The sequence below is a fragment of the Notamacropus eugenii genome, chromosome 2 (genome assembly GCF_028372415.1).
Source record: "Notamacropus eugenii isolate mMacEug1 chromosome 2, mMacEug1.pri_v2, whole genome shotgun sequence".
Classification (NCBI taxonomy): domain Eukaryota; kingdom Metazoa; phylum Chordata; class Mammalia; order Diprotodontia; family Macropodidae; genus Notamacropus; species Notamacropus eugenii.
In genome coordinates this window covers 434405986-434428244 of record NC_092873.1, presented here as the reverse complement: position 1 = coordinate 434428244, position 22259 = coordinate 434405986, and the positions used below count along the sequence as shown (strand labels likewise).

The window sequence follows — 22259 nt, the reverse complement described above, 5'->3', positions numbered from 1 at the left end:
ATGTGGAGAGAAGGGGGAGCCCCAGCCTCGCTACGCCCCAGCCCGCCCGCCCACCGGCTGCACGCCGCCCACCCACCCGGGGCTTCCGTCACCCGCAGACGATAACAAACCAGCCCGCAGTGCGCCCACAACGGAACCTTTATTCACCCTGCCCAAGGGAGACGGCGGATGCGCTGGGAGGGACGCCGCCCCGCGAGGCACCCTGGGACTTGTAGGCCGAGGTCGGGCTTCGGGTTCTGGAAGCAGGGAGGTGAAAAAGCAGGGATCTCCGAGAGCCTGCAGAGGGGTTGTGGGGGCAGGGGCTGGAGAGCCAGCTCGAGCCCACTGCCACATTTCCACTGGGAGCATTTAAGTCTAGGAAATCCGCTTGATTTATTGTTTTGTTCATTGTCTAGACTTCAGAAAATGTTAATAGTGGAAATTAAACTTTATAGTGTGTTCTGCATACATATTTCTCCCCAGAGAACCAGCTGTTAACACAGAATCCAGTTCATAAATATATTATTCTTTCTTTCTGGTCCAAAAGCTTCAATGCCCCAATTCAATTCAACCACCATTTATTATGCAACTACTGTATACACAAGTGGATCCTAGATAACAGGGATGCAAAGACTCGTCCTCAAACAGCTGACACAGGGTGTCTGTCCTGAGTTACAAGACCCCACTTCAGTTCCTCCCTCTTACACTCAGTAGCCATATGATTCTGAGCAAGGCACTTAACCTCTGTCAGCCTCAGTTTCCCCACAGGATTTCTTGTGAGGCCCAAATATGTAAAGTGCTTTGCAAGCCTTAAAACACTCTATAAATGTTAGTTATTACCTTGATTCAATTAAATTCCTTCCTCCTTTTTTTGTTTGTTTTTAGAAGGAGAGAGAACTTCGAAATCTGACCCAAGGCAAAAAAATGGAATACACTCACTGAAATCATATCTGAAGATATTTAAAACAGAGAAAACTTTGTAACTAAGGATATGAGTCCCAGCAATGGGAGCTAGGTGATACAGTGGTCTGGAGTCTAGAAAACCTGAGTTCAGATTTTACTTGGTCCTAGACAAACCACTTAATCCGCTACCTCCCTCAGTTTTCTCAACAGAAAAATGGGAATAACAAAAGTACCTATTCACAGGGTTGTTGGAAAGGCCAAATGATATACTATTTGTAAAGCACTTAGTACAGTTCCTGGCACTTAATAAATGTTTCTTTCCTTCCTTCCTTCCTTGTTGTGAAGATCTAAAAGAAGGCTTTTACTCATTCATTTACTCAAAAACATTTATTAAGCTCTTCCTATTTTCAATGCAGATTCCTCTAAAGTCCTCCCCTGATTCCTCATCACAGCATAAAGGTGACCCTGATTTTTCAAGTCTGTGTCAGTGGAAGGCAAGTTCTCTGGAGATAAGGAGAGACAGAGACAGAGACAGAGAGAGAAAGAGAGAAAGCTATCCAGCCACAGTGTTTTCCTGTTCAGAAGGCCAAATGTATTGGTTGGTGTGTGTGTATTTAAAACAGAATGTGAATTTGTAAATCCTAAGAGAAACAAAACCAAATAAACATTATTGCTTCTGCTTAATAGCTACAAGACAGCATAGCTATAGTGTATACAAGATAATGCCCTCAGAGGAATATTCATAAAAGAATGAAAATTAAATAGCAAGACAGGATGTCAATAGATGCCTCCGAGGGTGGTAGAAAGTGCTCTGGACTCGGAGTTAGGAAAACCTGGCTTTAAATCTCACTCTAACACTTACGCATGTGCCTATGGGCAAGTCACTTCATTTCTCTGGTACCCTCAAGATGCTAGGAGAAAGCAAGGGTCCCATGGTGAACTGGAGCAAGAATCTCACAGGATGCACAGGACTACATGAGTTGATGAGATAACAGATCTATTTGATCCATGAGTATTATTCTCATAATTGTTTTAATCATTGATTCACAAGTTTGAAGCAGAAGGAACCTCACAGATGATCTCATCAAATTCCCTCACTTCAGAGATGATCAAAATAAGACCCAAAGAAATTGAATTATTTATCTAATTCACACACCTAGAAAATGAAAGAGATGATATTTAGGCACAGACCTCCAATCTTAGTAGAATGCTCTTGCCACTTTAGAGAGTCATCTTTAAAGTCTTGAAGACCTGGGTTCAAGTTCCACCTCTAATACAGGCTGTGTCATTCAGTCTAAATCACTTAACCTCTCTAGGATGATAGGTTGCAGAACAGTTGTTCGTATGAATTGATAGAAGGAGTTTTAAAGTTTCCTACCCCAAAGAAATCACAAGAAATGGAGTATAGAAGGTAACAAGAATTTCAGGATGACTTGAATTAGGAAGGTTTTAAGTGAGGAGATAAAATCTGAGTCAGATCTTGAAGAATGGGTGAGAGTGGAAGAAGCAATTTTGTGCCAAACTTGATATTATCTCATTTAAGCTTCTTGACAACACAAACAAGTAGGTTCTATAGATATTATTATCCCCATTGTAGCGATGTGGAAACTGAAGCTCAGTGAGGTCAAGTGACTTGTCCACAGTCACACAGCTTCTAAAAATCAGAGGTAATTCAAACCCAGATCTTCCTAACTTCCCATCTAACTCGTATCTGTTACTCCCCGTACTGCTTCTCTATTTCTTCTGACTAGGCATAGAGGAGGGAGAAACATTACAGACAGGTGAGTAAAAGGTCTAAAAACAAAAACTATGTGGTCATGAAACATGCATTTTTCATCTACTAAGGAAAAGCATCACTTACTTGTTTCCTACTAGAGAAGCTCAAAGAATGAAAGGGAATGGTGAAATCCTCCCTGGCTTGAAAATAAGATGAATTCCCAACCAGTAAAGTAAGCCTTTTCTAAAGTATCTAACTATTCCGCTATCTAGCACTAACTGCAAAATGAAAGAAAATGGGCTCACGCAGCAACAGAAGAAATTTATGCTAGATATAAGGAAGGATTTTCTGATGGTATGAATTAATAATCTCTGAAGTGAGTTAGAGAGAGAGAGAGAGAGAGAGAGAGAGAGAGAGAGAGAGAGTATTTTCCAGAGTGTTTTTATCACAGATGTGAAAATAGAAAGTTTTCTGAATATGGCATCTGATGAGCTGGATTTAAACCCTCCCTCTGCAACTTAACTACCTGTATTACCTTGGTCAAGTCATTTCACCTTTATAGACCTCAGTTTCCTCATTGTTTTTGGAGGCAATCAGGATTAAGTGACTTGCCCAGAGTCACACAGATATTAAGTGTTTGAGGTCAAATTTGAACTTAGGGTCTTCCTGACTTCAGGGCCAACACTCTATCCACTGTACCACCTAGCTGCCCCCAGTTTCCTTATTTGTAAAATGAAAGAGTTTGACTAGATCAAGGGTTCTTAACCTGAGATCCACAGACTGTGTATGAGTTGATTTCAAAATTCATTTCCCATGAGCATGGATAGAAAAATATTTTGATAATTGTATTTCAATATAATTGAGTTCCTTTATAGTCCTTTGTATTGTATTTCATTTTGTGCACATAAAACATTATCATGAGAAGGAGGAGTCCGTGGCCTTCATCAGATTGCCAAAGGAATCCACTTCTAGATCTATATTCCTATTATTCTATGACTAACTGGCTTTTAAGTTTCTCTAGGTCTAAGTCTTTGCTGTTATAGTCTCTTCAGTCTGGGATAGTTTAGATGAAAGAACTGGCAATGTTCTCATCAGTACTGGTATCCAAAGATAAGACAAGCACCCTCTTTTACACTTGCCCTCCTCTTCTACCCAGCTGCATTAATGAATAATATTTAGAATTTTGATTTTTTTCAAATTGCAGACAAAAAGATTATATTTCTGTTTCATTTGTTTTTACATTTTGTGATAATTTACATACCAAGGTTTATTAAGTTGGAGGGTATTTATTCACAAAACTCAGCCTTTAAATGTAGTCTGCTTAATTATGTATCAAAAATCATTGCACTACCGCTGATGAATATTTCATCAGTGGCATTCCCCCTTGGCTGTCAAGATTCAGAGCAGTGAAAAAAAGAGCAATCAATTAAAAGGAATTTATAAAATCCTGTCCTCGGAAAATGCCTGGTCAAACTCAAGAGAAGAGGAGAAGTATTTCCAGACATTTTAAAGAGAAATCTATCCCAAAGGATCCATGAAAAATGTCAGATGCATAAGATGGCACCGACTCAGTTCCTGTTGCAGAGGTCAGATACATCGCTTTGTAAAACAGGAATGGCTTTAGCCTTGTCTGCAGTTGAGCAGCACTATGATACCTAAATAAATACCCCATTTTGTTTCCTTTAATTCTCTACTTGGAACACTGAATTATTTAGTATATGTGTTAAGCTCAAAGATTTCTGTCATTTCATACCTCTAATAGTAAAAAGTTGGGTGCTGAGCAGGAGTAGTCTGCTGAGGGATCTTTGAACCTGAAGATGAGAAAATTGATCAGGTCTACTTTTCCTAGAAATGAAAATTTTTTTCTCTCTACAAATTGTGGAGCAGTCATCCCAGCTGCCCTATCTCCTCTTTGGCTTTTGCTCTTCTTTTTTATATATTTAATATTTTCCCCCAATTACATGTAAAAAGAATTTATAACATTCATTTTTGAAAACTTTGAGTTCCAAATTCTCTCCCTCCCTGCCCCCTTCATTTAGAAGGCGAATGATTTGGTATAGGTTCTGCATGTGCACCCATGCAAAACATATTTTCATATTAGTCATGTTCTGGAAGAAAACACAGATTAAAAAAAACAAGAAAAAGAAAGAAAATAAAAACAGTATGCTTCGATCTGCATTCCTACTCCATCAATTCTTTCTCTGGAGGTGGATAGCATTTTTCATGATAAGTCCTTCAGAATTGTCTTGGTTCTTTGCATCACTGAGAATAGCTGAGTCACTCACAGTTGAACATTGTACAATACTGCTCTGACTGTGTGCAACGTTCTCCTGGTTCTGCTCGTTTCACTTTGCATCAGGTTTTTCTGAAAGCATTCTGCTCATCATTTCTTATAGTATACCATCACAATCGTGCCACAACTTGTACAGCCATTCCCCAATTAATGGGAATCTCCTCAGTTTCCAATTCTTCACCACCACAAAAAGAGCTGTTATAAATATTTCTGTTTGTGTATGTGTGTGTGTGTATGTGTGTGTGTACATATATACATATCCTTTTTCTTTTTATCTTTTTTGGATACAGACCTAGTAGCGATATTGATGAGTTAAAGGGTATGCCAGTTTTACAGTCCTATGTTTTGCCCTTCTTTCTAACAGTGCTTGGTATTTCTTGGAATCACTTAAAATGAGCTGAGTCGCTAGAATAAAAGCAAGCTTATATTGCTCAAGGCTTATGTTCCTAGATCACAGCTAGGAATTGTGTATGAGTATGAGACATTTTTTTTACAAGGAAAAATACATAGCTGAATGTGAGACTATTTTTACAGAGAAAGAAAACAATAATGAAATCAACCTTTATTTCATCAGAAAGCAGTTGAGAAAATAGCTCTCATTTTGTGAGCCACAAACTCATCCAGAGCTAGACTTTGGTGATAAAATAAACTCCAAGGATATTCATAGGTCCTCTTATTCAGATAAGAGTCATGAATAGGAACTATATTTTTATTTTTTCAACAAATCATTTTTATTGCTATCTTTGATTTTAATATAATTTAGATATCTCTCATATCCTTCTTCCTTCACCCTCCCAAACATCTCTTATAAGAAAGAATTTTTTTTAAAAAAGACAAAAGAAAAAAATTCAGTAAAAATAATTAATACATTAAACAGATGACATTAAACATATTATCCCACATCTGTGACTTAACTTCCGACAGACGTTGGAAGGATTGTCTTCTCACATCTCTTCTTTGGAGCCAATCTTGGTTTTTATAATTTCACAAAGTAGTTTGGATTGTTTTATGGTGTTGTACTTTCTATTTACATTGTTACAGTTAATGTAGATAAAGTTTTCCTAACTCTGCTTACTTCATTATATTTCAGTTCATGTAAATCTCTGCTTCTCTGTATGCTCGCTGAATCTTACAGCACCGTTATATTTTATTATATTTATGTACCATAATTTGTTTATTCATTCTTCATTGCATGGGCATCTATATTGTTTCTAATTCTTTGCTACAATAAAAAGTGCCACTAAAAATGTTTTGGTATATATGGATCCTTTCTTTTGAAAAATTTCTCTCCAGCGTATATGCCTAAAAGTGGAATCTCTAGGTGTGGACATTGTGGCAATGTTGAAGGAGATGTGGAGAGATAGGCACACTAACACATTTTTGGCAAAACCATCAATAGGTGTGATCATTCTGTCAGTCAACAGTCAACTAGCATTTATTAAGTGATTGCTGTGTGCTTAGTTAGCACTACGCTACCACTGATAAAAAGAAAATGATATAAAGAAAGGCAAAAAACAAGTCACAGCTTTCAAGAAGTTATAGTCTAATAGTCCTAGTCTGCATCCTGGGCCTTCTCCAGTCATCCTGATGAATATCTGATCACTGGACCCAGAAGGCCCAGGAGGGGAAGTGAGGCTGGTGACCTTGCACAACCCTCTCTCACTCAAAACAAAGTCAATTGCAAGTCATGTCATCATTTCTCTGACGTCATGGTCTTCTTCGAAAATGAAGGATAAACACAGTCTAATGGGGGAAACCACTTAACCTAATCATGGGACATGAGATATTTACATTAAGTGGGATTGGGAAATGCTTCTTGTAGGTGAGCTTTTATCTGGGACTTGAGAGAAGCAAGGGAAACCAGCAGGCAGAGATAAAGAGTGAGAGAATTCCAGGCATGGGGACAGCAAGTGAAAATGCTCAGAGCTGAATGAACTTAGAGATGAAATACCTAGTTTGAGGAACAGAAAGGAAGCCAGTGTCACTGAACCCCAGAGGATGGAAGAAAGGGGGCAAAGTATAAGAAGACTGGAAAGACTGGAGGGGACCAGATTGGAAAGGTTTTAAAAGCTTTAAAAGCCAAACAGAAGATATTCTAGAAGTAATAGGAAGTTTTTTGATAGAGGACTGGGATAGGGAGAGGAGCAGAGAACATGATCAAACTTGTACTTTAGAAAGATCAGTTTCATAGCTGAGTGGAAAATGGAGTGGGGAGAGACTTGAGGCAGGGAGACCAACCAGCAGGCTATTGCAATGGTCCATGTGGGAGGTCTGAATCAAGTAGTGGCAGTGTCAGAGCAAAGAAGGAGGAAGGAGATATTACAAAGGTAAAATCAACAAGATTTGGCAAGAGATTTGATATTGGAGGTGTGTGAGAGGAATCAAGGATGACATGTAGGTTTGTGAGCTTGGGTGACCTGGAGGATAGTAATGTGCTTGAAAGTTATCAGGGAAGTGCAGAAGTGGGAAGGATACCCGAGGAAAGATTGTGAGTTCAGTTTTGGATATACTGACTTTAAGATATCTACAAAACATATAGTTTAACATGTCTGCATATTTTTTAAAAGATCAATCAATAAATGCTTTCTTGATGTCTTTTTTCTCTTACACTGTTTTTTCCCAATGACAACCCACTGCAATTAACAATAATCCCATTCCCCATAACAGTTCAGCAAAATAAATATATTGGCCACATCTGTCAGCATGTTCATCATTTCGCATCTGTAATCCACCACCAATCCAATGTGTAGAAAGGAGGGAGGTCTATTAAGATCTGTCCTCTGAAGCTGAAGCACTGACCAGAGTTCTAAAGGAAGGGTCTTGAAGTTCTGAAGTTCTTTGTGTCATTTTTTTCTTTACATTAAGGTCATTGTGTTCGTTGTTCTTCTAATTCTGCTTACTTTGAGCTACATCCGTTCAAACAAGTCAAGTCTTCCCAAGTTTCACTAACTTCTTATTCATTATTTCTTACAGCACAGTAATATTCCATTATGCTCATACTCATCAATTCATTCACTCACTCTCCAGTTAATGGATACTCGCTGTGCTTCCAGATTTTTGTTATTACAAAAACTATTGTTCTTTGGGGATCTAGTTGTACAGGAATTTTGCCTGGATGTTTCAGCCAGGCTGGCAGTCCTAAGGAGTATGGGTCCTGGTGTGAGCCCAGTAGAAATTGGTACTCCTGGCTTTGGACTTGAAGTTAGTGGGAATAATGTTCTGTAGAAATTGAGTTAAGTTTAACTTTACTGTAACTTTAAGTCCTATCCCTGTCCCTTCCCTAGAGACTGAAATGATGTAAGGGGGAAATATACTCTTTTCTTTAAGGCAACTGGGGTTAAGTGACTTGCCCAGCGTCACACAGCTAGTAAGTATATGAGACATTTAAACTCAGGTCCTTTGGACTTCAGGGCCAGTGCTCTATCCACTGCGCCACCTAGCTTCCCCAGAGGGAATAGACTCTAAGTTTGTCAAACCCAATGCAACCAAGATTAGGGGGGAAGCAGAAAACTGGGAAAGAATTTTTGCAATTAGTGTCTGTGATAAAGGTCTCATTTTTCAAATACATAGATAACTGAGTGAAATGTACAAGATTACAAGCCATTCCCCAATTGACAAATGGTCAAAGGATATGAACAGGCAGTTTTCAAAGGAAGAAATTAAAGCTATCTATAGTCATAGGAAAAAATGCTCTAAATCGCTATTGATTAGAGAGCTGCAAATCAAAACAAGGTTTTGTTTGTTGAGGTATCACATCACACCTATCAGATTGGCTAACATGACAAAACAGGAAGATGGTAAATGTTGGAGAAGATGTGGGAGAGTTGGAACACTAATTCATTGTTGGTGGAGCTGTGAGCTGATCCAACTATTCTGGAGAGCAATTTGGAACTATGTCCAAAGGCCTACAAAAATGTGCACACCATTTGACCCAACAATATTGCTTCTAGGACTGTATCTCAAAGAGATCATAAAAATGGGAAAGGGTTCCACATGTACAAAAATATTTATAGCAGCTCTCTTTGTGGTGTCCAAAAACTAGAAATCAAGGGAATGCCCATCAATTGGGAATGTCTGAATAAATTGTGGTGTATGAATGTAATGGAATACTATTATGCTATAAGAAATGATCAACAAGAAGACTTCAGAGAGGCCTGAAAGGATTTATATGAACTGATGCTGAGTGAAAGGAGTAGAACCAGGAGAACTTTGTGCACAGCAACAACCACAGTGTGTGAGGAATTTTTCTGGTAGACTTAGCCTTTCACAGCAATGCAAGGACCTAAAACATTCCCAATGGACTTGAGGCAAAATATCTTCCACATCCAAAGAAAGAACTATGGAATTGGATTGCAGAATGAAGCAGACCATTTTCTCTTGTGTTATGTTTTATTTTGCTTTATGGTTTCTCCCATTCATTTTGTTTCTTCTATGCAATATGACTAAGATGAAAATGTATTTAATAAGAATGTATGTGTAGGACCTACCTAAGATTGCATGCCATCTTAGGGAGGGAGTAGGGAGGGAAGGGAGAAGGTGGGCTAGTGAGGGGGGAAAAAAATCTAAGATATATGGAAGTGATTGTAGAAAACTGAAAACAAATAAAATAATTTTTAAAAAAAAGAAAATTTAAGTTTGTTCTTGCTATATTTTTGAAGTAAATATACCTTTGTGAAAAACAAAGTGCTATTATAAGTATGTGTCCTTTCCCTTCATCTTTGAACTCTTTGGGGTAGATTTTTTTAGTGATATTGCTATGCCAAAGTTTTTTGACAAAGTACAGTGACTTCCAATGTAGTTCCAAATTATTTTCCAAAACAGTAGTACCAATCCACAATTCTAATATCAGTATGTTAATATGCTTTCTCATAGTCCCTCCAATACTTACCATTTTCATCTTTGCCCATCTGATGGGTGTGAGGCAAAACCTTGGGGTTGTTTTAGTTGCGTTTGTCTTATACTACCAGTGATTTGAAATATTCTTTAATATGATTGTTGCTATTATATAACTACATCTTGAAAGACCAGTATCTTAGAGCATAATGTGATTTGGGAAAAAAAATAGGACACTGGATTTGGAATCAGGAGACCTGATTTGAGTTCCAGCTTCATTACTTAGTAGATAAAGGAAAGTCACTTTAACTCTCTCAGCCTCAATTTCCTCTTCGGCAAAACGGGAATAGTAATTATTGTAGAACCTATATCACAGAGTTGTTGTGAAGATCAAATAATATAATGTATGTGAGGAAGCAAGACAGAAATTTGCTGCAGCATGTTGGAGGTAATGTATAAGAGAAATGTGTTTTGTTTTTTTTTAATGAAAACACCCCTTTGTCCCCATATCACTCTGGGTAGGATTCCCTCATGCCCTTTGGCTATGTGATAATCCCTGAAAATGATTTCTGATAGAAGCATTCATACTCTAGAATGAGATCTCCCATGTGATAGTATGATTCTGTCTTCCCAGGAGAGGCTGTTTGATATTACTGTTTTCTTCTCTCTTTTAAGTCACAAGATCAGCAGTGTTTTTTTTCTGGCTGTTGACGTCTTTTTTTTTTCTGGTTTATAGAGTAGTTTTCCATTCTCTTCCTGGGAACAAGATTGGGAGGTAGCCAGGCTGAGAAAACATAAGGAGAGCCATGGAAATTCTACGTTGGCTAATATATGAAATTTAGGCCCCAGGTTTCCAATCCTAAGCAAATCACATATATAGCAGAATATATTTCATCAAAGAAGGTTAGTTATAACTGGCAAAGCTAGAAACTGTTTTTATCATTGGAATGGCCCATTAGCTGATAGGAAGATGGGGTGAATGGGCAGGAAAGTCATACTGGAAGACTGACCCAGTAATGGTCTGAAGAGAGATGTCGGTGAAATCGAAGAAGGTAGAAGGAGAAATTTTAGCTTAAGGATTCAGATGCTCATCTTTATCCCACTGCAGACATGCTTCTGATATGGCACAGTACATAAACAGTGGGGATTTTTAGGAAATTCAAAAAAGTGTTCTTTGTTGTATGTAAAACAAAAATAATCACAACACGATAAAATTATTTTGCCTTAAACTCCAGAATCTTTCCTAGTGGGCCATCCAGACCTCTTCACTGTGTTCAGTTTGGGGTCCTATATTTCAAAGTGACTGAGATTGTTAAAGGAACCTAGAGATCATGACCTACAAGGATTGGTTGAAGAAACTGGGGACAGAGAAGATATGGGGGACCATAACAGCTGCCTTACAATATTTGAAAGGCTATCACTGAGAAGAAATACCAAATGTATTTTGTTTGGTCCCAGAAGGCAGAAGTAGAAACAATGCGCACAAGTTGCAGGCGCACATTTGGCTTGATATAAGGAAATATTAACAATTAGAATTATCTGAAAGTGGAGCAGGCTGCCTCAGGAAGTAGTAGATTTCCCCCCACTAGCAATCTTCAAGCAAAGGCTTCATGACCACTTTAACATACTCTCTTCCTGAGAATGTTAAAGAATTGGTTCTTATTCAAATGTGGGTTAGGTTAGGTGGACTTGGAAGTCCTTCCCAACTCTAGAGAATCTATGATTCTGGGATATATGCAAATGCCTCTTACATGAGTAAAAGTCATAGTTCACATTTCCATAGTGCTTCCAGATTTATGAAGTTCTTTCCTCTCTTTTGGGGAGGTAAAATAAATCTTGTATCCCCATTTTGCAGATCAGTCTACTAACTGACCAAGGTAACACACTTTGGAAGCAGGCTTCGCCACCAGGGCTCCTGAGTCCAAAGCACTTACCACTATATCACACAGCTTAATAATGAAACCATTCATGATTATCCATCCCACATTAGGGTCTTTCCCTTCTCTGCACTGATAGAAAGTCACATACACACATACACGCATATACACAAATACGTATGTATATACATATATATCTATGCATATACAGTTATCCCTTCCACATTGTGGGAGTTAGGGGCACAACACCTCCACAATACGGAAAATCCACGTAAAGTTTTTTGGCCCTTCCTTTGTGCCAGAGAAGAAGTTTAAATTATTACGGCATTAAAAGATAAAATATTTTGATATTACACAATACTATACATATATTTTATGCCTTTCTAAGTTTCAAAACTTTTTTTGTATCTTCTGCAACTCCTGCCAAAATCCCCTAAAATTCCCATTTAATTTTTTATTCTCACCCATGATATATCAAAATCCTCAGTGGGGAAAGTCATGATATGGAAGGGATAGCCACACACACACACGCAGAGTTCATTTGAAACATCATGTATTGTTTTGTGGCATCTCTTGGACAAAATCATAGGATTTAGACAGAGCTAGATAGAACTAAAAAGGACGGTAGAAATCTAGTCCTACTTCCTTATTTTGTAGAAGAGGAAATTGAGGCCCAGAGAAATTTCATGGCTTGCCCAACATCTAAGGGGTACTAAGCAATAGAGAGGTCAAAATTCTGGTCATCCGATGCCAAATCCATTGCTCCTTCCACATAACCATCATTTCATACAACTATTTGTAAAGACATTGAAAGGATCTATGATTTTGTTCTCATGGGGAATTCTCAGTGTGGGACTCTACACACAACAGATTGCAATTCGTTTATGACTAAGCAGCAGGTTCTAGAGAGGTGTTTTTATTCAGAGCATTAATGATACCATGAAACCTTCTGAGACTAAAGGAAGAAAGGATGAATTAAGACACGGAGATGTTTTGAGATTTGGAGTAAGGGAGATAAAGGAAGTATGACTTTAGCCCTACTTATGTGTGTACAGATCTGTCAGTTCATTGCTACAGAAGCATCCACCTGAAAAAACTCCTTCTACCAAGGCAGCTAGGCATCTAGTTTATAATCTTAGAGATTTGCCATAGACTGAGATGTTAAATGACCTGCTGATGGTCACACAACTAGTAGGTGTCAGAGACAGAACATGAATCTAGGTTTTCCTGATTCCTAGGCCAACCCACTGTCCACTACCCTGATTGTTGTTTCTCAAAATACTATCTTAAACATAAGCTACTACTGACCATCAGGCTAATTTTTCGTGTATTTTTTTCATATACATTTTTCAGTGTATTTATCTGTCAGTACCAAGGAGAGCTAATTGGTAGAACAGGCAACAGCTAGTCAGACATAAAATGTCAAATATAAACAAGTGACATCTCCCTCTGAGGAGGAATGATCCTTTTTTTTTTTTTAAGTGCCATTTCCATCTTTAAGTAACTAGATTGTCTAAAGGTTTGTATGGATTCCCTATAGCAATGAGATAAGATACAATGTAGCCATTTTACTAGGCTTGGGAGTGCTTCTAGGCATTACAGTACAATCAGGGTTTAAGTTTATGTTACACAGAACCCTTCTGTTCTATGAGTTTGCCTGTTTCTGTGCCTTTGCTACCATTACTGGGAGATGAAAAAAGTTTCTAGCACTAAAAATATATGCAGGCTACCTGCCTGCAAAACAGAAATTTCCTGTTAATTTGATTTTTGTAGCTCACTCCAAAATCTGAGGTTCAATCAATAAGCAACTGACATTGGAGTCATTTGGGTTGACTGTCATAATAGGTCGTATGCTGTGGAGACATTCCTACAAATGGCCATTCTGGTTTTCTTGACCCAACTAAATCCTTGTTAAATAGAACATGGTGTATTCACTTTAGTGGATCTTTGATCGATAAATTTAGATGTAAAGATAAGGAGAACAAAGAATGAATGAAAAGATCCCCATTTAAAAAAGACTTAGCCAGGTTCAGGGCTGCTCAGTGACCCTGGAGACAATAGTTGCAACTGAGCAAGGGAGTTCAAAGCCAGGCTACAAGAGGCTGAGTGGAGAGGGAGAAAAATGAAGCGGTAGGGAGGAAAGGTGGCTCTTTTTAGATGTTCAGCAGTGAAAAGAAAGGCAGAAATGGAAGAGCAATGTGAGGGGACAGACTATATCTTACTTTCACACTCAGAAAAGGGAAATGATAAAAAATCATGGTCCACATTGGAAAATGCATACACATTCCACTTTTCACTTCTACTTTTTCCTGATAAAATAGTTCATTTCTGTTCATCTGAAGAAACTGTTACACTTAAAGGAAATAATTTTTTTTTAAAATCAGAATGATGCAAACAGTTCTATGAACTCTTCCCCCTTCCTTTTCTCCTCTATCTTGTCTCTTCTTTCATGGTAGCCTATGAGAAGCCTATAATTAGGTGGTGGGATTATGACATCAGCAAGGATTTGGCCAATCTGTCAGAAGGTAATTTGCATAGGACACTCCTACTAGTTCAAATGTAACCCAGTTACCTTGAGGAGAGGTGAGAGTGGAAATAGAACTCTTCCAATGAAAGAATGAGGAGGGAGGAGAATCACAGAACAGGAGATTATTAGTTTTGATACTGTTTTCACTGATACAGTGATCCAAGTGTTATAATGCCTCGGTCCTTTATGGTGTTTCCTACCTTCAAAGAACTCTAGCACGCTAACTCATGTAATAACTCCTTAGTCATTTGGTCTTTAAAAATGCTTTTTAAATGAGTAATTACCTCATATGGGGCAGTGAGGTGGTGCAGTGAATAGAGTGCTGGGTTTGGAGTCAGGAAGACTCATTTTCCTGAGTTCAAATCTGAATTCAGACACTTAATAAGCTGTGTGACCCTGGGTAAGTCACTTCACCCTGTTTGCCTCAGTTTCCTCATCTGTAAAATGAGCTGGAGAAGAAAATGGCAAACCACTCCAATCTCTTTGCCAAGAAAAATCTAAACAGGGTCATGAAGAGTCAGACATGACATGACTGAAAAATGACTGAACAGCAATTATTGCAAAGTAGAAAATTGAATCCTACTTAGATAATCTTCACATCCCTCATGACTCTCCTTTTGTCCATTTTCAGGTTGGAGGGAATGAGGACCTTTTAATTCCCAAGACAGGAATAATTCTTTTAGGAAAGCAGTTTATTCTATATTTATTTACCTGTAGACTACAGCATAGAATCATCTATAATCAAAATTGTATATTTATCTAAGTAAATGAACTACTAGCTTTCCTAGTATAGGACTTTAAAACTGATCTTTATCTTACTTATTTAAGGGCTTGCTCATTTGCCAAATTTGATAAACCCCAGGAATATCCTCTTGCATTAGACTAAATTTGTGATGGGATCCCCCACAAAGAATAAAGCCACTCATCCCAGTGGGATATTTTTGCCACTCTCTGTGTCTAATAGGGTGCTCCAGTTTCTCTGCTGGATGCCTGGACTGGAGGATCTTAATTATACAAGTTTCATTCACCCATGCACCAGAATTATACAAGATAAAAATAGATATGGTAAAAGAGAAAGGAAAATGTTGTTCTATAGACCTACTATCATATTCCTATCAAGTTGAGACCGGACATTTCTGTCAATGTCAACAAGAATTTTAAATGCATTAAGCACCTAATACATACAGAACATTGTGCTGGTCCTGGGGAGATAGAAAAATTAGATAAGATGTGATCATTGGTCTGGCAAAATTTACAGTATAGTAAGGGGAATAGGCACATATACAAGTAAGTATAATGCAAAGTGATACATGAAAAATAAATAAAAAAATACTAAAACCAAGTCCTACTTGAGGGTCACATGAAGAAGTACTACTCATAACTGACTGGAGGATCAAGGAAAACTTCATGGAGAAGGTGGCATTAAAAAATAGATAGGATTTCTTTCCTTTTTTTTTTCCTTTGGCAAGGCAATCAGGATTAAATCACTTTCCCAGGTCACATAGCTAGTAAGTGTAAATTATCTGAGGCTGCATTTGAATTCAAGTCCTGACTCTAGGGCCAGTGTTCTATCCACTATACCACCTAGCTGCTCCATGGATAGGATTTGAATGGGTAGTACTGGGGCATAAGGTGGGGATGAAACTTTCTGATTATAGGTAATGGGTTGAGCAATATCCTGGAGGAAGGCATACCGCAGAGCAAATAGTCCAATTTGGCTGGAGCATAAACTGTGTGGAGTGAAGTAGTATGTGCTAAAGCTCTAAATGTGGGTTCCTGCCAGTTTATGGAGATCCCCAAATGCCAGGCTAAAGAGTTTGAATTTTTCTCAGCAGGCAATAGGGCTTGGTTTTGAACAGAAGGGTGATATGACATGATCAGATGTGTGTGAAAAAGGATGGTTAGTTTGGCAGTATAAGAAGATGTATTATAATACATTCAAGTAGTAAAAGCTTGAATTTTTTTCAGTAGGCAAGAAGGAATCATTGAAAAGTTTTGAAAAGACTGACAGGATGTGATCATATATGTTAAAAAAAAACCCCTCATATTAGTTGACAACAGTATGAATGGAGGTATTGTAGTAATCCACAAACTATTAGGTGATAAAGAGAGCCTATTTTAGGGCAGTGGCAGTGGGAATTGAGAGGGATGACACATACAAGAGATTTTGGGGAGACAGAACAAATAGGACTTGGCAACTGGAGGTTAGGGAGAGAGGAAAAGAAAATATAATGCCCAAGTTTCAGATAAGGAATACTGTCTGAAATATGAGAAAGGTACAGGTTGGGGTAGGGGAAGAGAATAACTTTGATTCTGTTTTATCTTAAATATCAAATCACAGCCTGCACTTACTTTTTCCCCAAAGAAAATTAGAACAAAATACCAATATCAAATTTTCAATTACCTAAAGTAATCTCAGTTCCATTTACCAGGGCTATTTAAGAATCTATTCTGAATAACAATAAAAATTTACCATTAGTTTCAAACAGATGGCTGTAGGTCACATATGTCTTTACACAGACTTTCTATCTAAACTTCTCTGGCTATAGATGTCTGTGCTGAAATCTGATAACAGAATTCAGAAATGTGTGGGGACACATTTGAACTCCTGGAATGGAATGTGCAGGCCATTTGACACTGGGTGACAAATCTTTATGCCATAAGGTTGAGGATCATTTATTACTTTGAATTACCAGCCCCTATTGGCCCTAAGGTTGTTGTCACTGCTGCTGTTTTTTGCTGACCTGAATTTTGGGTCAGACCTAAAATTGACAGGAAATTGGAAATTTAGCTGTTCTTCTGAGTATGAAAGTTTGTTCAAATTAAGCTTAAGGTTAATTTGCATACAATACAGAAAAGTACTAAAATTGATTATACCTTTTCTTTCTATGGATTCAGGGTGATGCAAACACCTTTGTTGTGATTGTTGTTCCAGAATCAGTCCACTCAATTGTGATTTCTGCAGGAACTTCATGTTTGTCTAACTGCTTTGACATTTGTATTTTTTTCAGTCTTCCAGAGGAAGATCTGCAAATTGCTTGTCTAGCAACCTGACAACATAGGAATTTCTCTCACTGATTTTGTGACAGTTATCCAAGTTTGCTACTAATCAATGTGGCACTTGCTCTTGTGGTGGCCGACTCTTACTTTATGTTTACTTATCTGTCCTATAGATATATTGTTTCCTCCAAGTAGAATGGAAACTCTTTGAAGCCAAGGAAGTTTTCTTTCATTTCCTCTCTCCCTCCCTCCTTCTCTCCCTTCTTTCCTTCTTTCCTTTCATTCCCTTTTTTATCCCTGGCGTCTACCGCAATACCAGGTGCTGAACAGTAGTCAGCATGCTAAATAAATATTTGTTGATTTTAATTCAATCCACATGCTGCTGCACAAGGTCCTCCCTCCTGTTATTCTCATCTTCTGAGAGGAAGGTGAGTCCATACTCACCACTTAGAAACCTGCCCCAGAATCACTAGGTGACCCTTGAGGACTCGGGTTTGGATAACCCCGTGGGCTTTGGCGGAGATTTCTTCTCACACTTTACAAATAGGTATTAGCCATTTGCCAGGTCGTCTCAGTCTTAAACGACTGAAATCTTTGTAAACCTCTGGAGACAAGTTAAGGGTTCACCCACAGGTGAATGAGTGTTTTCAAAACCGAGAATTCCCTCGGGTTTGGACGGATCTGTTTGGGTTGCCCGGATGCCTCCTAGGACTCCCCGCTCAGCATGAGGCAAAGGATGTAAGGACTACGTGGCCTTCAACCCTCCGCTGGTCTCCGGGAGAATCTTGGTATCCGCGGCTTAAGCGGTCTAATTTATCAGCTGGGGGGAGAGGGAGACAGGTGTGGCAATGCCTAGGGTATGAATGGGAGAAGGTTCCCAGGCATTTCCTTGCTGGCGGGTGGGACTCGGAGAGCCGCTTTACGGAGGGGATGAGGGGCGCACCCAGCCGCTTCCCGCCACCCTCCCTTCCCGGCTCCCCGAGCCTCCTCTCTGCATTGCTGAAACGCAGCTGCATCGCCCTCCAGCCCACTCCGCGGGGAAATGCACAGTGCAACCAACCCTCCAACGTGCCTGGGCGACGCCCCCTCGGCCTGCCGCCCGGTTATTGGCCGCGCGTCGATGTCACTCGACGTCCTAGTGTGCCATCCCCTCCTGGGCTGAGGAAGACGGGCGGGGTAGGTTGTGCGCGCCGCTCTCCAGCTCCGGTGGCTGTGCCTTTGCAGCAGGCTCAGGGCGGGTAGAGAGGGAGAGGGCGGGGGAAGAGGGAAAGGGAGCGGGAGCTGGGCACTCTGCGGGCGAGGCGCTGGCCGCTCCATGCGGGGAGGGGCGCAGCCGGGCAGGCCAGGGCTGGGGGCGCTGCGGCCGGCGCCGAGGGCAGCCGAGGAGGACCTGCCCTGGCTGCCCCATGCCATGCCCTCCCTCGCCCAGGCGAGGCAGCGGGCGGGGAAGGATGCGCCGCCGTCCACTGCAGTTTGCAGTCCAGCTTTCCTTCTTGCAGCCCATGCCCTGAAGCAGAAAGTTTGGGGACCGGGGTCTTCCATCCTTCTTCCCTTCCAATGACTTTGCCCAAGGACTTCTGCTGCCCAGCCCTGACTGTGACCTGGCATCTGGTACCCAGATCAGAATGAATTGCTCCAGGCAGTAACCAAGGTTCCCCTGTTCCTTCAGCACCCCCTTCTTTTTTTCTTTAAATTTCAGTTTCTCACCTTTTTGTTTTGTAAAACTCCCTGCTCCTTTTCTGGGTGGGAAGGAGGGAGAACAGTTCTCCCTTAAGAAGGAAGCGCTGGAAGGGACAGATCCCCAAACCGACCCAAATTCACCATGAAGAGGTGTAAGTCTGATGAACTGCAGCAGCAGCGGGAGGAGGATGGAGCCGGGCTGGAAGATGCTGCTTGCCACCTGCCGGGCCCAGACCTGAAACCTGGAGAGGTCATGAGTGCAAATCCCACTGTGCCTCCGGCGACTCCAGACGTAGGTGCTACCATGGCCCCCAACCCTGGCCCTCGAAGCAAGCCTCCGGATTTAAAGGTGAGCCTACATTCTCCTCCTGAATCCCCTTCTTGCCCTCGGATCAACTAGAAACTGGAGGTGAATGTGAAAAGGGAAGTTGAGGTCAGGGGTCAGAGAGCTTGAGCTAGTGGTTTGGAATCTTAGATCATTAAATATTAAGAGTTGGCAGGGGCCTTTTAGGAATCATCTAACCTGACTTCATCTTACAGATGAGGAAACTGAGGCCCAGAAAAGGAAAATGATTTGCCCAAGGGCCCTGCCATACAGCTTAGGCATCAAGCCTCAGCTTTGTTTCCCTGGCTATACATCAGACATTCTAGTGACTCACCCAGAGAGGAGGATCCCTGACATCATGTGTGAAGTACTTTTAGCTCCTTAGCAGCAAATGCACTGGAGAAATTAAAAGTGTTAACATTGTCATAATTACCTCTTTGGGGGGTGAGAGAAGAGAGGAAAGGAGAAGAAATATGATTTGGGAATGATAGACCAGCAGTCCATTTTTGAGCCTTTTTCCCCCCTGAATGTCTTTGGAAATAATCCCCTGGAGCTCAGTTTGCCCACCTGTGAAATGGGAGAAAGGGACTTCTTGCCATTAGGTGGAGCCAGAGGCTAAGTTGGTGCTTGGAGATCCCTGGATGGCAATGGGTAACAGATAGGTGGCGCGAGTGGTACTTGGGCTGCCTTTGGGGACTCGGTTCAAATTGCACACATGCTGAGTTGAGGAGCCCAGGAGTGGAACTTAAAGGGAAGATGTGTAGGCAACTAGCAGTAATTAGCTTCAGGCCCGAGGTCCTTGAGACTGTTTCTCCAGTACTGGGTACTAATAATAGTGTGGGTAACAGCAATAATCAATAATAACGTACCTTTCTGAAAGAGTGCCTTCAGTGATTACAGGCACTGGCTTGTTCTCATCTTTCTGAGGGATGTTGGGTTCTGGAGGAACTTAAGCATTGTGGAGACGGATGCATCAGGGAGATAGCTTCTCTCACGGGGATGCAGGGCCTGGGCTAAGAAAGAAGTGAGGAATCAGTTACTCTAAATAAAGCCTGTAACCTATGGCAGCAACCACTAAGGAGCTCTCCGGCAAAGCCCAATGACACTCCTTATGTGGTGTGAGCGGACTGAAGTCAGGAAACTCTGGGGTAGAGGTGAGTATGTTTAGAAGCCAGTTCTCTTGCCTGTATGTTACCTGTCTGCTTTTCTTCTGGGGGCCGGGGGAGAGGGAACAACAGGGCTGCTAACTCCATGTTGAACCGACTACTTAAAAAAGAAAGAAAAAAAACCTGATTGTTGTCAGCAGGAAGAATGGAGGGCAGACTTCAGGTCAGGCTTCCTTAGGATCTGGGGCACATTTTTTTGGAAACAGGTTTCAGCTGACCCACCCTTTACCTTAACCTTTCCAGTGGCCTGAGAACAGCTATATTCCAAAGTAAGATAGGTTTTAGATGGAGATGTTAGGATAAAGTCACAATCCAAGGGAAGCTAAAACCCTTACTGCATAGTTCAGTAATCTTTTGCGCTTTTAATCCTAGTAAATAAATTTCTAAAATGCCCTTTTATTGAAAATATGAGTAAGGTAAATGCCATCCCACAGTTGTGGGCTTCCTACTCCTTCTCTGCTGATCCAGAGGAGCCTGGCCCACTGCTCTCATGGACTTCCTTTCCTCAGTTTTTATACCCAATGTTTCTTTGCTAATAATAAAAAACCCTCCTCATACCCCTGAGACAGCTTTGGAAATAACCAGTTGTCCAGGCCCAATAATACTGGCCCAAAGGCACATAGTAAAGACTGCTAATTTCATTCATTTTATTTGAGGTGTTACCTTCCTGGCTGAAGAGTGAACTGATAACAGTGTGTGGGCAGTCTAATATTTTGTACTTATCAACAAGGCAGTCTTATGGCGACTTGTACCTCTTCTATCCACCCACATATTCTCTAGCTCTCTGGCTGTTACTAGTGGCAGATGAAGCAGCAGTTCTGTCCTTAGTATTAGCTGTGGTACTTCCTAGAACATGAATTTGTTTTGGGTGTGGAATATAGGATAGGGGAGAGGGGGTGGGAGCTACTTAGGAAAAATAGTACTGGGGTTGGTCCCAGCAGCTCGGATTTGAGCTGTGAACAGGCAAGATAAGACCCAAGCACTACTTGCCTAGTGGGATCAAGAGGCAAGTGGATGATGCCTTTTCCTGTTTATCTCTGACCCTGTCATCATAACATGTTTACAGCTCTGTGCGATGACTAGACTTGGAATTGGGGCTACTGATTTCTTACCTGGACTCTGTTTTTGATTTTCTGTGTGATCTTTGGCATGTTATAACTTCTCTGGTCTTTTCGTCCCTGGGTAAAGGAGCAAGGGATATACTGATGGACTAGATTTAAAGCCCTGGAAATACTGTGACCAAGTTTGTTTCCCAGAGATAGGGCTGGAGTAGCGGGGCAGGACTGGGGAGGAATTCATCATTAATCTGGGATCTCTATTGGACTTGATTCATTTCAGACCCAATGATGAGAATGAAGGAGATTGGTTTCATTTTTTTTAACCTTCTCACCTGCCTTTTCTGAGGCCAAACTAACAGTTTGGACTTCTGTCTGTCTTACTGCAAATTATTCTGATGAGCACCTATGTCTCTACTTCATTTTTTTTCCCCAGTGACATAGCTCTGAGTTGTGATAGATTTCTGAATACCATTCCAAAGATGCTAAAAAATCCTGTACAAGGCACCCTCACTGAGGTGTGTTTTGGCTTTTGTCAAAGGGATTTGGATAACATTCCACTTGAGTTTTCTCCTCTCTCTGAGCTCTGTAGACATTAGTGACCCAGCTAGAGGTAAGGTGATGGAGTGGATGGATTGGTTTAAATTAAGCTTTGGACTCCTTGAGGTGTGACCTTGGGTAAATTACTTGAGTTCTCTGAGTCTCAGTGCTCTCTTCTGTCAAAAGGGGATAGTAGTACCTGTGCCATATCTCTCACAGGGTTGTTTTAATATACTGTATAGGGAGTGTTTCGCAAACCTTGAAACACTCTATAAATGTTAACTATTGTTATTTTCTTTTGATTTTGTGTCTCCCCATTCCTTAATTCCTCATTCTGTGATCCTTCAGTTCTGATGGGAAAGTC

General features: G+C 40.5%; 1 protein-coding gene across 2 annotated transcripts in view; it reads left to right on the top strand.

The window, feature by feature from the left end:
- The first annotated feature begins 18397 nt into the window (after nucleotides 1-18397).
- TMCC2 (transmembrane and coiled-coil domain family 2) overlaps nucleotides 18398-22259 on the top strand; it is a 60113-nt gene continuing 56251 nt past the window's right edge. The window contains exon 1 of one of the 2 annotated variants that reach the window (XM_072648056.1): nucleotides 18398-19158. In XM_072648056.1, coding sequence (XP_072504157.1) covers nucleotides 18952-19158 — 207 coding nt within the window. In that variant the 5' untranslated portion in view covers nucleotides 18398-18951. Of the gene's footprint in view, nucleotides 19159-19180; nucleotides 20289-22259 lie in introns of those variants that run through there. The other variant, XM_072648057.1, reaches the window with a different exon arrangement.